Here is a 16,193-nt window from a genome sequence, read left to right as displayed (position 1 = left end):
ATCCTGTGGGCTTTTTATTGGAATGTATTGATTCCTTCTGTGGACTGAGAATATATATCTTCTATTGGAGACCAGAGACTGATGGTGGGCCTTATAAAAGAACAAGTGAGATCTAGCTCTGCTAGAGTGCTTTTGTCTGCCTACATCTGGTTAGGGACACTGTTCTGGCCCACTGATGGCGAGTTAAAGGAGTAAACCAGGGTCTCCAGCCAAGCTTCTTTGCCCCAAAGACCCCAGGAGAGGAGCATTGTCTTTCTCACAGCTAAATGGCAGTCACCCCTCCTTCCTTCTCCCCCCCCACTCCTTTGCCCTGGAGGCTTTGTTCCTTATGTGGAGGAAGATTGGTCTGTGATGTCTCATTTCCAGTAGGTCCCACTGTATTGTGACACAGTGAAGCCAGATTTGCTTGTGTGTGTGTGTGTGTGTGTGTGTGTGTGTGTGTGTGTGTGTGTGTGTGTGTGTGTGAGAGATGTGGGGAGGGGTGAAGGTGGGGAGGGCCTGGTGGTGGTAGGAGGGAAATAGGAAGTGAGGGGTGAAAGATTTCCCATGCCTGTAAGGCTCAACTGGTATTACTTATTGCATAAACCACTATGCCTGGGGCCAAAGCAATAATACAGCAGGTGGGTGTTTGCCTCACAGGTAGTTGACCCTAATTTGATCCCCAGCACCCAATAGAGTTCACCAAACCAGCTATAAATATTTGGTGAGTGCAGAGCCAGAAATAACCACTTAGTACTGTCTGGTGTGACCAAAAACAAACAAACAAACAAACAAACAAAAAACCCATATCACTGAGCTGCATGGCTGCTGCCTCAGCAGAGGTTTGTTCTGGAGTTGACTGAAAACACTGGCCCTTGTCTGGGCTCCTGGATGTTCCACTTCTGACACCAAATGAAAATGCGAAGCATTCTACTCCTGCTTCTGTTTCCTTCTGCATTTTCTGAACTTGGAGCATTAGGTGTGTGGGCTGAGAGAGGGTCAGATAGAGGACTAAAGTAGAAGTGTGGAAGAAACTAGTCTGGTTGAAGGGTATATCTCAGACCCTTGACCCTGACTAGATCCCTTTGTAAGGCCAATCAAGGATCTAGCAGAGACACAGAAAGTGGTGACAACTACCCTATGACTCACCACTTTACCCCTCCCCTAGGAAGAGGAATAAGTGATGCAGAAGAGAAAACAGAGGAGAAGGAAGAGGGAAACGGAAGAAGGGGAGAGCACGAGAAAAGAAGGGCAGGGAGAAGAAAGTGGGTAGGAGATTCCAGGGAAGGACTCCAAAGTAGTGAGTGAGGAGGCGGAGAGAGCCAGAGCCACATGGGAGAACGAAGGTAGCATCATCCAGCCACAGGCCTCTTGGCTTCCTTCCTGGAGACTGACCACTTGGCCCATAGGCCTGAAACCAAGTTTCTATTGAAAAAGAAACCGAAACGTCAAGGAACTAAAGAACACATTCTATTTTCGCGTGCAGGCTGGGTTTCCTTGATGTCTTTTCGTTCTATAAACTAATGATTGTTCTAAAAAAGGAGAAGTGGGGGTCAGGTGGTTAATTCCAGTGAAGGGCAAGGACTGGCAGGACTTCTTCGGGCTTTTGCTTCCCCCTTCTGGCAGAAGTTTCTTCCTGCATCTTCCTGTCCCTCGGAACTGGGCTCAACTTCTGTTGATAGTGAAGACTCAATAGTTCGTTCTCACTTGGCTCTAAGATCACAAATGGTTAGAGTTGTAAGAGAATCATTAGTCCTGAACTCTGTATCCAGGTAGGTTAGACTTTAGATTTGGGCTTCAAACTAATCTATTCTGCAGCACAGTTGATGTTTCTAGCTTGCTGGAGTCTTCCACTGCAGACTCCTAATGTGTATGACTGGCACATTGTCTACCTGCGACCCACCCTGCAGGCCTTCCAGATGTTTTTACTATTGTTCAGCGTCAGACTTGCCATTTGCCAAAACAAACATTTCTGAGGGGACGTTGTAAATTCTGTCTCACAGGGTCCTGGTTCTCTCTCCAGCTCTTGCCCTCTTCCTCTCCCATCATGATCACAGCTTCCTGAGCATGGAACTGTCAGAGAGTATTAGAGATTTCAACATAGACAATGAGCATTGCAATACTGATATAGATGTGGGCAGTATAAAATGGGACATAGATATAGTTATGATAAGTAGTAGAGGTAGATGATAAAAGTGTTGCTACACATATGTCTTAGATATGGACCAGATATAAATGATGTTGTTGGGATTACATACAGTCTAGATGATATAGATATAAAGAGATAATATAAAAAGATATGGATTATCGGACATATTTAAACATAGATGATTTAGACATACAACATGATATGCTATGAACATATATGTAAAAGTAGATGGTTTAGGTATGGATCTATATCAGTGTGTATATATAAAGATATATATGTAAATGGCATCTATTTAAAGCTCCCATCTGCCAACTATGAGAATGCATACAGGTCAAATCTCAACATCTGGATAAGGGCTCCTCTTTACACTGAACTCATTAAGCCATGGGGCCTTCCACCTTCCTTGACTCATCCACCAACTGCAGGTCCCTGTTTTATGTCAAGTAGACATAGGTTGCAGTGAAATATTTGCATGGTAGGACCTCCAAAATAGATGTTGTTCTTGAAAGTATTTCCCAGTACAAAAAATCATTGAGATATAGTCAATCATATTCTAATCATTTTGAAGTGTCTGTAGGTAAGGTTGGGGCAGAAGAGGAGCCCAGACACTTAGAGCTGGGTATGGAGTAGGAGCATTGCATGTATAAAGCCATAATAAGCAATGATGTGATTTCTATCATTAAAATAAAAATGAATAAATAATGTTTTTAAATATTTTACTACATAGTTGGGTTATAATCTTTCCTCTGCCTGGCCATTGTTGGCCCAGAATACCAACCCTTCTCTTCCATTCTGGTTCATTTTTATTGCTGACTATATAGTCTTGTGCCTTTATTTGGTGTTACAGCTTCTTCATTCGACAAAGGCAGTTCCTTTTTTAAGAATCCTGCTATAAGGCATGAAACTAATATGTTTTGCTTACTACGCAAAGCAATGCATATTACAAAATAATAGTGGATACAGTTAGTACTGGGGCAAAATCTAGAGTTTGGATTTACAGCATCATCTGGGAGTGATAAACTTCCCTGTGTGTTTCCCAGTGCCTGACCAGCCAGTGATGAGTGTAGATGTGGGAAATTTCCCAAGCATCGTTTGTGTGATCAATTTTATGAAGATGGTCGAATGATTTTACATCTTTATCTATCATGCATACAATAATTGGGATCTCTAGGACAATGCATTATTGCCCTTCTACAGCTGTGATTGTCAAAGTTCCCAAAGTCATTGAGCTGTTGCTATTCAGGTATCACTCAGTATTTCTCAGGTAGAATGAGAGAACCTCTACCTAAAACTTCTGAGAAGCAAAACTCTCAGATCTTCATCTTGCCAGATAATTCTCTGATGCTAATAAGTGTTTCTGTAAATGTCTTTGTCTCTACAATGGGAGGGATACTTGGATCTCTCCTAAGAGGTAGTTATGAAGATGAAGTGAAAGATATAAAGTGGTAAGTGGTAGAGATCTCTGAAGGGTAGTAGAGGGAGTTGTTGATCTTATTCCCACAGTTGTCACTATCATCATTGTCACCAGAGATGTTTCAAGGTCAGCAGATTCTAGTCACAAATCATGTCTACAAATCTGAAGTAAAGGATTGACATGCATGTGGGAGATAAAAACTATTTTTTAATTCATGGGCAGAATTCAGTTATCAGACATGGATTCAAGTCTGCAGAATATAAGGTTGTTGATCAGGTAACATGACTAGAATGAGCAAAAATCAGAACCAGGGCTTGAGTCCCCTGGCCAGTCAAACACTGTCATTTCTTAATTCACTAGTATCTTTGTCCTTATAATGATACCATTAGGCCTCTTTCTATCTGAAATATTAGTTAATGAAGCCAGATATAACTTTTTTTACTACAGAATTCCATCTTTGTGTCCTTGTAAATATTTAATGAATGGACAAATGATGAACAAGTGGTTGCCCACAGACAAAAGTAAAAGAAAGAAGCTTGGATACAAACCTAGTAGGGAAAGCTATGGTGTAGGATAGGAGAAACTGAAATATATAGTATATTCTGTGGTATATAATTGGGTTCTTTCTTCTTAGTTCCTTTTGGCATCTTGGGCACTACTTATTGACCACTGAAACTAAGACCTTCTAATAAGAAGGCAAGAGAAGCATTTTTCTTTGTTGAACAATGAAGCATGCATATGTGCTACCCATCTTCTTCCACTCTATTTCACATTTATAAAGATAAAAATCTCAAAGGATAATTTGCAATTTGAGGCAAGGTCATGAACAGCCAACCTTGTCTCATCCCCGAGGCAAGGTCATGAACCAGCTAACTTCTTTATGATTTTCAAGCATTCAGCATTATTCTGTGTTGTGGCTCCTCTTCTTTCTAAGCAGGTAGTTCTAAACTAGCAATAAAAATTCTGAAAATCCCCGATGGAAAAATGCAAGCTCCTTTAGTAATAATTGACTATAGGAATAATAATATATGGAACAGAGACCTTTACTGAATTTACCTATCTTTGTAATGAATTTGTGATTACTCTGTACTTTATTAAATATTTATATATTTGAAAATCCTAGTCCTCTGTACAAACAGGTTTTTAATTTACATACATATCATTTTCTGATTTTCCAAAGATAATTGCACTTTTTGGTCTTTCTGGAGTCTCTAGCTCCCAAGGTTGATATCAGGTGATCTAGTTTAAATTATAACTAACTGCTTGTACCAACTAGCTATTAAACCCAAAGAAAGCATATTACTTATCCTTCTATGTTTTATTTCCTTAACTAGAACAGTAATCTCTTCTGGCCTTATGGTTTGAAGTGTGGTTAGATGTGCTGTATGGAAAACACACTCATGAATCTGTACCCAACTGACACTTTCCCAGAGTAGGCTTGCAAGTATCATCAAGCCAAGATAAGACATGTTCTTACTCTTTCTTCCTTGTCTTTAGGTTTCTGATTGTCCTGGGATGCTTGATTTTGGCTGTCCTCACCACATTCAAGGAGTACGAGACAGTGTCTGGAGACTGGCTTCTGTTATTGGTGAGATCCAGGGTCAGCCATAGTGCTGTTCTTGGGCACATAGCTCTGGGGGACATTGATGAAGAAGGTGGTGAACTTTTAGACCAACTAGTGTTGATCTCTTGGAGTCTCTGCCAAGTTCAGGCCCAATAGAAAATAAAGGCTTGTTTAATAGTTGGGATCTACATTGGCACAGGCAGAGTGGGGATCTAGGATTCAGAGAGGAATTGTATTTTCAAAATTAGAGAGATAGTAAAGGAGTTAAGGCAATAACTTTGCATGTAGCTGACTCCATTCAATCCCTGGCACAGTCTCCAAGCACTGTCTGAATTCACTCTTTCTTTTATTGTTTATTTTATTTTTTGGTTTGTTTATTGGACCACACCCAGTGATTCTCAGGGGTTATTCCTGACTATGTGCCCACAAATCACTCCTAGCTCAGGGGACCATATGGGACACCAGGGATCAAACCCAGGTCCATCCTGGGCAGCCACATGCAAGGCAAACGTCCTACCCCTGTGCTATCACTCTGGCCCCTGAGCAGAGTCAGAAGCACTGTGAGCTGTGGCCCCCAAAACAAAAATAAATAAAATAAAAAGAAGATAAAACAGGAATTTGGTTACTCCAGATGAGAGATAAAGGAGAATACCTAAGGTTAAAGCAATATCAATAATTGTATTATAAATGCAATACTCCACAACTTAACCTTAGGATTTTTTACTCCCTTGAAAGCTAAGTGCAAAGCCACAAGTGAAAACTGCAAGGTTTCATCCTACTACATCTGTGTGCAGTCTGTTCTCCATCTGGGAGTGCGGGGGACAGTGTGAGTTTAGCAATCAGGAGAAGTTATCTAATGTCTCTGGCTCACAATTTTCTCATACCCTTACCCCATAACTTTAAGAGTTAAGATGAAGAGCTAAGGCTGGGTGCAACCTCAGTACCTGGTTCAGAAGTTTTTGGTCCTTCTGCAATCACACAGCTCTGGTCATGGCCCTTTAAAATGATGACACCCATGGGGCCGGAGAGATATCACAGCGGTAGGGCTTTGGCCTTGCATACAGCAGATTCAGGACAGACAGTGGTTCTAATCCTGGCATCCCATATGGTCCCCGGGGCCTGCCAGGACCAATTTCTGAGTACAGAGCCAGGAATAACCCCTGAGTGCCTCAGGGTGTGACCCTCTCAAAATATAAATAAATAAAATGATGACACCCTGCCTGGATTAAAAGCCAAATATTTTTTTCAGAATAAATTCTCCACTCTGTAAGGGTGAGGGTTTGCAGTGCCCAAGTTAATTTTCACAGGAGATAAGAGCTACTGCCTCGTACTGAGCAATTCATTCCAGACATGGCATTGAATCTTCAGATTCTGAGGGGAGGCATTCACCCAGCTAAGAACTAAATCTTTTTGAGGTGGTTGGAGTTGCTGAGTAGTGGTCTAGTTTCAGAAACTACAGGTCAGGGATTTAAGTGGACCAGCAATTCCACCAAAGTTCCAGGGAAACCATACAGATGTGGGTTCTTAACAAAGGGAAGATGAGATCTCAGATTTGGCCCAGAATGTGGCTCTGAGAATAATTCCTGAATAGAAGTACCTTCCTTGTACTCTGTGGGCTTGGGTGATTTAGCTTTCCCTTCACTTTGTCTTGGTTCTTCAAAAATATAATAATTGTAAGGATAATAATTGTAAAACACTTTGGGTTGGTGCCTGATCCTGAAGCCACATGTGGACCAGCATGGACCATTCCAGGCGTCAGGTTGGAATTGGCTATAAAACTTCAGAACAGAAACCACTAGTTCCAGGAAACTGGGTCCCTATTCATCAGTATCTCTCCATATGTTCTTTAATGCAGGAAACATTTGCTATTTTCATCTTTGGAGCTGAGTTTGCTTTGAGGATCTGGGCTGCCGGATGTTGCTGCCGATACAAAGGCTGGCGGGGAAGACTGAAGTTTGCCCGGAAGCCCCTGTGTATGCTGGGTAAGCCCCTATCTGATCCACAGGGGCAGCACTTGCACACTCTTCTCCCCTCGTTCCATCCACCACACATAAGTCTCTTTGGGTACATCGTGTCACTGGGGATATATTAAGCAAATATTTATTCTGGGTAGTACTATGAGTATGTGTCCATTCAGGAACCCACCTGCAGGGGAAGCCCAGCTCACAATGGTCTTGCACCAGTTTCCTTCTTCCAAGCCTCATCTTTACAGATGCCACAATGCGTAGGTTCCTTCCCTCCCTCCCTTCCTTCTCTCCTTCCTTTCCTCCTTCTTCCTTTCCTTCCCTCTTTTCCTCCCTTCCTTCCCTCCCTCCTTCCTTCCCTCCCTCCCTCCCTCCCTTCCTCCCTCCCTTCCTTCCTTCCTTTCTTCCTTCCTTCCCTCCCTCCTTCCTTCCTTCCTTCTTTCCTTCCTTCCTTTTTTCCTTCCTTCCTTCCTTCCTTCCTTCCTTCCTTCCTTCCTTCCTTCCTTCCTTCCTTCCTTCCTTCCTTCCTTCCTTCCTTCCTTCCTTCCTTCCATCCATCACACATTGCAATGCTCAAAGATTACTCCTGACTCGGCACTCCTGATGGTAATCAGAGAATCATATGAAACGTTGGTGATCAAACCCAGGTCAGCCGTGGGCAAGGTCAGAACCTTACCCACTGTATTATCTCCCCTACTCATGTCTATTGATTCTTTCTTGCTGTAGCTGCATTTTCTGCTCTATCTTGCTCAACTTTCTCCCCTTCCTCCCAAGCATGACATTTGTAAAAATAAAAAAATGTTGCTTTTCTCTGAGTGCTTGACAAGAAGATGATCATCATAGCCTCCCTCTCTGAGGCAGCCTTGGACCTTTGGGAGTAGATAGGCTAGGCTGCCCTGGAACTACAATGTCCTAGGCTTGACTCACGTTGGCCATCCACCTAGATTTGGTTTGGTTCTGTTCTCTAAAGGTGTGTAAGTGGGTAGCTTTGCACAGATAACATGAAGTGGTGTTGCCAGTACTACAATCATATCAGTATACAATTGTTTGACCTACCAGCCCTTTGCACCATCTTTCCCAGTTACCCACCATCTTATCAGGTTTACTTGGTGAATTGAGCCTATTGTAAACTGCAAGATCAGCACATACAATGATGTGAAGACGTATGAGAGCACTGTGTGCTCAATAAACCACATGTGGTCAAATGGGCTTTATAGGAGTTTGAACTTTGCCCAATCAACAAATAGTTTTTAAGGCTATTTCTTGGAATATAGATTATTTTGCAAAGTAAACAAATAAATGCATAAATAAGACATGTCAGTGGTCAGAATCTCTTGGGAAAAGCTTGAGAGCTTCGGCTTGAGAGCTATGATCCAGATTAGCATTTTAAGGCTCTGGAAAAAAATCCACTGGTGGTAATTCCTTCTTAATAAATGTTTCTCCAAATTTACTTACCCTGAAATCTTTTTATTTGCTAACCCTATACAATATTATGGAGATCCTTGGTGTGGGTGTTGGGTAGGATTTCAAGAACTATGGAGAAACTAGGATCCACTCTTGTGTATATGAGACTCTTTGGCTTTAGGACCCCCTTCACTTCCTCCACCAGTATCCTCCTTTCCCCTTTCTCCATAATCAACCCCAGGATCTTCTCAGATGCTAAGTGAGATCACCAGGCAGTAAACTTCAGAAATGTCAGGTACCAACCCTACAGGCTAGCCTTAGCCAGCAGAGAATGGGAGCCAAGTGATAAGAGGTGCAGCTTTCATATTTCAGATGGCAGGTAATTCCCTGGAGTTGAAAGCCAGCATTAGGAGTCCAACAGTCAGATCAACATCCATTACCTATTCAGCCCCTTCACACAGTGTAACCTTGGGAAGACTCAGAACTGGGGCTTCCTTCATTGTCCCAGGAGAACAGTTCAATTTATGAGATGGAGTGATCGCCATGATTGAGCATGGCAATGTATAGATTGGTCCACTGCTTGTATTGCTGGTAGGCAGTGTCTGTGAAGGGTCTATTGCCTGGAATTGACCTTTTCAACCTCTCTGTCCTTCTCCCAGACATCTTTGTGCTGATTGCCTCTGTGCCTGTAGTCGCCGTTGGAAATCAGGGGAATGTACTGGCCACCTCACTTCGGAGCCTGCGCTTCCTACAGATTCTGCGCATGCTGCGGATGGACAGGAGGGGCGGGACGTGGAAACTCTTGGGCTCTGCCATCTGTGCTCACAGCAAAGTAAGTGTGGTGGAGGAACTATGAGGCCAAAGGGACCTCTTACTCAAGGAATCTTTCACTAGCATCCCTTCCCTTAGCTTCCTCAGAGGGTGCAGGAGGAAAGTGAGGATAAGTGACGGCACTGTTTCAGCTCCACCATATGAAATAGACTTTGGCCAATTCATTTGACCTTTCCCTGTCTAATTTCTAACATAGAAAAAATAGTGTCTTGTAATTCTGTGCCTCCAGGATGTTGAAAGGGATGAAATGAACTCATGTGAGGTGGATTGAAAGAGAAATAGACTCAGAAATCACATAAATCAGTTTGACTCCAAGCTCTACTTGTGAAACATTAGATATTGTTTGTGACCTCTCTGGGTGTTGATTATTTCTTCATGTGTAGAATGGAAATGATCTTGCACTAACCTCATAAGATGACAAGTATTTAAGATACGCCCAGCTCAGAGAAATCATTTAGTCATTATTTATGTTAGCACAAAACTGGCTAACTCCTGAGTGCTCCTTGAGTTATTGCATATAAAATTAGTACACACAAAGCTCCAGACACTTACTAAATCATATTTATTTATCTAACTACTTTAAGAAGGATGTCTTGGGTCCTATGTTGTCCAATATCCAGTCCTCATGCTGGTTTCCTGCTGATTTTCACCACTGATAATTTCATTTTTGTTGTCTTTAGTTCATTCTGAACTCTTAGCAGTCTGTCCTTCAAAATCTATGGGTCCAGTGTCCTTTACTGGGTATAGGAACCTTTTTCTTCTTGATTTCCCTTGATGGCCAGTGTTTCCTGGTCTGCCTATAATGCTCTGTGTTCTGAAATTCCTTGCTGGTGCTTACTACTCTTGGTCCCTTTTGGTTTTCTTTGTATTTCATCCATGTGGGTATGAATTGCTGTTTCTTTGCCAATCACTCAAGCACAAGTGAAGGATCAATATGAAGAATTTTGGGCTGCTTAGGCAAATCAGGTCACAGAGGAGGAGTTACCTGGCTGGTGTCTTTTTTATGTGTTTGTATCTCTGCCCATTAGCCCATGTTCCCTGACTTGCAACTGGTGCAGGAACTTACTTTTCTCAGTAAAATGAGGTGAACTGGATCCCACTCAGTCCTATCTCCTCCCAGAGCAGCTTAGAAACCTTGGCAGGCAGCACCAAGTGTCTCTACATCCAGATGTTCCTTAATTTCCTTTTACTGTTAGCACAAACCATGATACCGGGTTGTGTTAGCTTCTGTTCCTGACCCTGATACCTTGAAGGAGAACCTTCTTGGTTTTAATTCAGGTAGTAAAAACTTTGTAGCTAGTGGAGAAAACTTAGAGCCAAGGACCCAGGATTCTTCAAGCCCCCTTCCTCACCATGAAATTATCTTCTGGTGTCCACCTTGATGATTGCAGAGCTTCTCTCGGGTCTCTGCCCAGATGTGTGTCGTCACCTCCTACTGTCACTGAACCTCCCTGCTCTTAGTCTCTGGACACTTAAAGAAAGCTGCTATCACTGAGGTTATATTGTCCTCACCTTTCTCCCCAACATGGAGAAGCTCAGAGCCAGTGATTTCCCAAGGCAGAAAGACTTTCGCCTCTTTGGTCCAAGTTAGCCTCAGATTTCTTGTGAGCTAAGTCTGGAAGAGATTCTAGCTGGGACAGGGAGATAATATCTTTGCTGAGCCCCTTCTCCTGCCCTGTTTAGCTTGCCTTGCTTTCTCTTGCCTGAGACATCGTTGCCCTGCCCTCACCACCTTCTATCCTCATATACACTTAAATTCTTGTCTCAGGCTCTGTTCCGGAAAACTAACACCATGAGTCTGGAGACAGCTTGACATGGAGGAACTCAGCATTTCCCTCTAGCGTTTCCCTCTGTCACCCCCAACTGGACAGTCTCAGAACATACAACTGAGTCCAACACAGCCAGTTCTTCTGCACACACCTAAATAGATAGCTGTAACTCTAAACACTAAGTAAAAATTTGAACTCACATTTGAGGAGGAGAGTATGAAAAAACTGAGGAGCCCAAACTGTAGTCAACAAGACAGGAGGCACATGCTTAGCAACTTTTTGGGGGTGTGGGTATCCAAATGATCCAATTCCCATTTCTTTTATATAGTTCTTCAGGGCAAAATCTCTCCCAGGAGAAGGTGGCCCCAAACCACAAACCACACCAGTGCAATAGCCCTTCTCACAAAAAGACCACCACACCAGAAGAAAGCCAGATGCCTGATAAGCCAATTCACACCCTGACCTATTCGACATTCACAGAAGTCAGAAAAGGAAATAACAAGACAAGCTCTAATACAAGTGAGCCAAATTCCTGGAAACTCTGGAGGTCATAGGAGTCATGCTTTTTAGTGGAAGGTCTGGGGTAGGAATATTCAGAAAATGTCATTAATGTGAGTAGAGGCTAAGAGGAAGCAGGTTTTCATATTAGTAAGAGGGTTGCCCTAGAGGCCTGCTGGCTGACTGGGAGGGATGAAGGCATCGATAGCAACGATTTTGATCTCTGGGCTGACTCAGCATGAATGACAGGTCGAATCTCCACATTCTTGTTTACAGTAACCTTGACTTTTATCCTGCCCAATCAACCATGCTAAACTTTAGAAATGGTTACAGTGAATGAAACTAGACAGTTCCAGGAATGGTAATAATTAGAGGGTGTTGAAATTTCCAAGATTTGATGGCCTCATATTGTGAGCTGGACCTTCCAGCCCTCATCTCTATTGTCTCTGAGGATGTCTTTTATTTTTCTTAAAACCCATAGATGAGTGAGGGTGGTGAGTGCAGTTAGAGAAATAACTACACTGACAACTAACATAACAATGTGAATGAATGAGGGAAGTAGAAAGCCTGTCTCAAATACAGGCGGGGGTGGGGGTGGGGTGGGAGATTTGGGGCATTGGTGATGGGAATGTTGCACTGGTGAAGGGGGTTGTTCTTTACATGACTAAAACCCAACTACAATTATGTATAAATGCACAATTATTGTATAAATAAAAACATTGATAAAGAAAAAAAGAAGTAACAAAATGGTCAACTAGCAAGAGCTTTAAAAACTTTTGACAGTTCTAATTGGAGATAAAATAATTTTCACACACACACAAAAGATTTGAGGGCCCAGAGAGATAGTGCAGCAGTGTTTGCCTTGCAAGCAGGTGATTTAGGACCAAAGGTGGTTGGTTCGAATCCCGGTGTCCCATATGGTCCCCCGTGCCTGCCAGGAGCTATTTCTGAGCAGACAGCCAGGAGTAACCTTGAGCATCGCTGGGTGTGGCCCAAAAACAAAAACAACAACAACAAAAAAGATTTGATAGCCATTGCTCTAGTTTTGCACCTATTTACTGCCTTCTCTCCACCCCCTGTAAAATTGTGCTTAAAAAGAGCCTGTACCAACCAATAAACCGGAGCCTTCACAAGCCTCGTTTTGCTTGGCCCCCTTTTTTCTCCCCATTTTCTTTTCAGGCTGGGACCCCTCTATACCCGCAAAATAACCTATCCTGCAGGCCAGGACAAATATCCATAAATAATAGGTTTTATGTGTCATCAGCATTAGTTTTTATTATGGTTTAATTCAGGATTTGACATAAAATTGTACTTTCCATATGAACTCTCTGAAACTGGGAGTGCCAATTCTTCCCTTTATTTTTATTTTTATATGCTCTATGTCAAGAAAGGTGCTCGGGATAAAAAGTTTCTCCCCCACAATATACAACCTTGTGCTTTGAGCCTTAAGGTCATTGTTGTTCAGCACTGTTTGTGAATCAGCAGAGGTGGGATACCAAGTCTTGCTATAGAGATGCTAGGATATGGGGCCAGAGTGATGGCACAAGTGGTAAGGCGTTTGCCTTGCATGTGCTAGCCTAGGACTGACCACAGTTTGATTTCCTGGCATCCCATATAGTCCCCCAAGCCAGACGTGATTTCTGAGCTCATAGCCAGGAGTAACCCCTGAGCGTCACCGGGTGTGGCCCCAAAACAAAACAAAACCAACCAACAAAGAAAGCAGAGAGAGATGCTAGGATACAACTTGAGGTATTACATAGGTTGGACGTGTGCTTTGCCCCTTTGAGCCATATTTTCACTCCTCCCTTCACTTTAAAAATGAGTACTGAAATTCATCTCTGCTGTCTTGTAGCTGTAAAGGCCTTCTGTGGAAAAGTATTTTTGCCCAGCATCACTGAGTACATTAGTGGCAGGGCTGTGCCCCTTTCCACAGCTCTGTTAGATCACATTAGCTCCCCTTCATGATTTCCCAGAAATTTCTTGTTGCTCCGAGTCTGTGTCTTATCTCTGAGGCAGCAGCCAGTTACCCTAGACTCTCTCCTGCCTGTGAAATCTCTATAGTTCTGGTATTAAGAGCATTAAAAGACATTAGTCTCCATCCTCCTTCTGTGATTGATCCCAGTTCCCGGTGATGGTAGGGGGGAGGGTCAAAGGTCAGAAACCATCCTCAGTCACAAAGCTAACTGAATCCCAGACCCAGAAGCCTTGGTGTTGGACCACACCCGATGGCTTTGTATAGAATGCTTTCCTTGACCACTGCTTCCTCTCCTAGGAGCTCATCACTGCCTGGTACATCGGGTTCCTGACACTCATCCTCTCTTCATTTCTTGTCTACCTGGTCGAGAAAGATGTGCCAGAGGTGGACGCACAAGGAGAAGAGGTGAAAGAGGAATTTGAAACCTATGCAGATGCCCTTTGGTGGGGCCTGGTAAGTCACCGCCTTCAAGACAACCCCCAATGCCAGTACACATACATCCGTGTGTGTGTGTGTGTGTGTGTGTGTAGGGATTGACTGGTAGGGACAGAGAGATAGAAAATGGGACTGTAGCATGCTCAATCAGCAGTTGCCCTCTGTGGTCACAGGTGAGAGCAGGGTCTCTTCCATTTTTGATTGTGCCCGTTGGAAACCCCCATAGCACCTTAGAATGGGTTTCTACAAAGTATAGCACATCAGGGCTCAGAAAAGTATACCAGATTTGCTCAGGGATTGAACCTCATTAGTCCAAAGGCTATTATCATAAACAGGCCATGCAGGTGCAAATGGACATTGTCACAGACAGACTTAAGTGCTACAGATTTTTACACACAGCTGGAATGCCATTCCCCCAGGAACATGATACATGTGTCCAGGTAAAACTGGCATTTGTTGCTGGGTTAGCATAAACTTTAAGCTCTTGATACTTACCAATATATTTTAATATTGAAACAAATTAAAATAAATCCCTTTTCAGAATTGTAAAAATAAAAACGGGCAAACAAAAGCATGAAGAGATTCATTGAGGAAGAACAGTTAACAAGTTTGTGGTAGCATGGAAATTGAATTTGGATAAGTGGGTACTGGAGGCCACACTTGTAGCTATCCTTATAGCTTATTATCTGTGCTCATATATATATGCATGTATCTCTTCTGTGTTTACTAATATACAATATATATGAACACACATGCATATTCAAAACACACTAGAGCAGAAATATGTAATAAAAATAAATATGCACGAATACACATAAATATATCCACAAGCACACATATACTCAGAAATGTGGCCATACATAAAATCACAAATGTACATACATGTGGCACATGAGTGTGTGTTCATACACATATTTATTATACATACACATAATTAATTATTGAAATGTTTGTTGACTGATATCTACAGGAAGGAAACCTTTAAAACTCAGGTGTGGGATCATAACCCCCATGTAAGTGACTTGGATATTTGGTACCTTTTTTCTAATGGAAATATTATTCTAAATGGGACCAAAATCCAAGTCAGTATAAAGGCTTAGAGTTGAAGCTCAGTTAATACATCACTGCATATCTGCGTAGATGTGACATGTATGCCCAAAAAACCCTTTTTCTCTTCAGATCACATTGGCCACCATTGGCTATGGAGACAAGACCCCTAAAACGTGGGAAGGTCGTTTGATTGCTGCCACATTTTCCTTAATTGGCGTCTCTTTTTTTGCCCTTCCAGCAGTAAGTACTTTCAGTGTTCCCCTCATGTGCCCTTACAACCTCAAGTAGTCAACAGGGCTCCTCAATTTTCAACCTAATCTTCTTTCGTTCTTTCATTCTGAATTCCAGTTCTGCCAACTCCAGGATAGACCCCTTGAGCATATTTTTTTTGTTTTCCTTAAATCACATTTTTCCCAATGTCTAGAATGATCTTTCCAAATATCTGCGCAATTCTCTATGAATTACTTTCAGTGCTAACTTCTTCAGTCTGTGTGGGGACCACTCTTCTGGACCTAACTCTCTAATGGCATTTTGACCCCATATGGGATTTCATATTTTAGTGTCTGTTTCCCTCAGACTGTGGCTTATTAAGAACTGGGCTTATGCCTTTCCCCTATGGAGTCCCGGCATCTTACACAGAGCACATTCTTCAGATAGATGAGTGCCTTTATTTTTATTCTACCATAATGTAAGAAGGTATAGCTTACATAAGGTATATGTAAGCAAAAGTTGACCATTAATAAATAAGTTCCCTTGTGTATCATGCTCATAAGTTCTCCTGATACATAATAAACTTCCCCCAAATGTATGCATTTATAAGTATACTAATAATTAATCATACATAGCACTTCAAGAATTTATTTGAGCTGAAATGATAGTAAAAGCTTTCTATTTTCTATATCACTTAATCTTTGTGACAGTATTTGGGATCTGGAGGCCAGCCCCCAAATAAAAAAAAATAAGTTTGAAAAAGTAGATATTTGGAGTTTGGTACTGGATCAAAAACTAAGACTTAATTAGGGTAATATGTTTTCCATAAGTTACAAGACTACTGAAGATAGAACCAGGGGACACAGGCTTGCTGGTTCTATGTACTGTTCATTCATAAAACTTAAAAGAAGTTCTTACAAAGCAATCCAACCTTCTTCATCTCCTATACTT

General features: G+C 42.2%; 1 protein-coding gene across 1 annotated transcript in view; it reads left to right on the top strand.

Annotated features, from left to right (window-relative positions):
- Positions 1–16,193, top strand: part of KCNQ3 (potassium voltage-gated channel subfamily Q member 3) — a 333,549-nt gene that overhangs the window by 273,733 nt on the left and 43,623 nt on the right. The window contains exons 2-6 of the mRNA XM_049765627.1: positions 5,040–5,130; positions 6,962–7,088; positions 9,134–9,306; positions 13,845–14,000; positions 15,162–15,272. Of these exons, the coding sequence (XP_049621584.1) occupies positions 5,040–5,130; positions 6,962–7,088; positions 9,134–9,306; positions 13,845–14,000; positions 15,162–15,272 (658 nt within the window). The remainder of the gene's footprint in view (positions 1–5,039; positions 5,131–6,961; positions 7,089–9,133; positions 9,307–13,844; positions 14,001–15,161; positions 15,273–16,193) is intronic.

The sequence above is a fragment of the Suncus etruscus genome, chromosome 19, assembly GCF_024139225.1.
Source record: "Suncus etruscus isolate mSunEtr1 chromosome 19, mSunEtr1.pri.cur, whole genome shotgun sequence".
Classification (NCBI taxonomy): domain Eukaryota; kingdom Metazoa; phylum Chordata; class Mammalia; order Eulipotyphla; family Soricidae; genus Suncus; species Suncus etruscus.
Note: the sequence above shows the minus strand (reverse complement) of the source record. Positions and strands in the feature narration are given on the sequence as shown.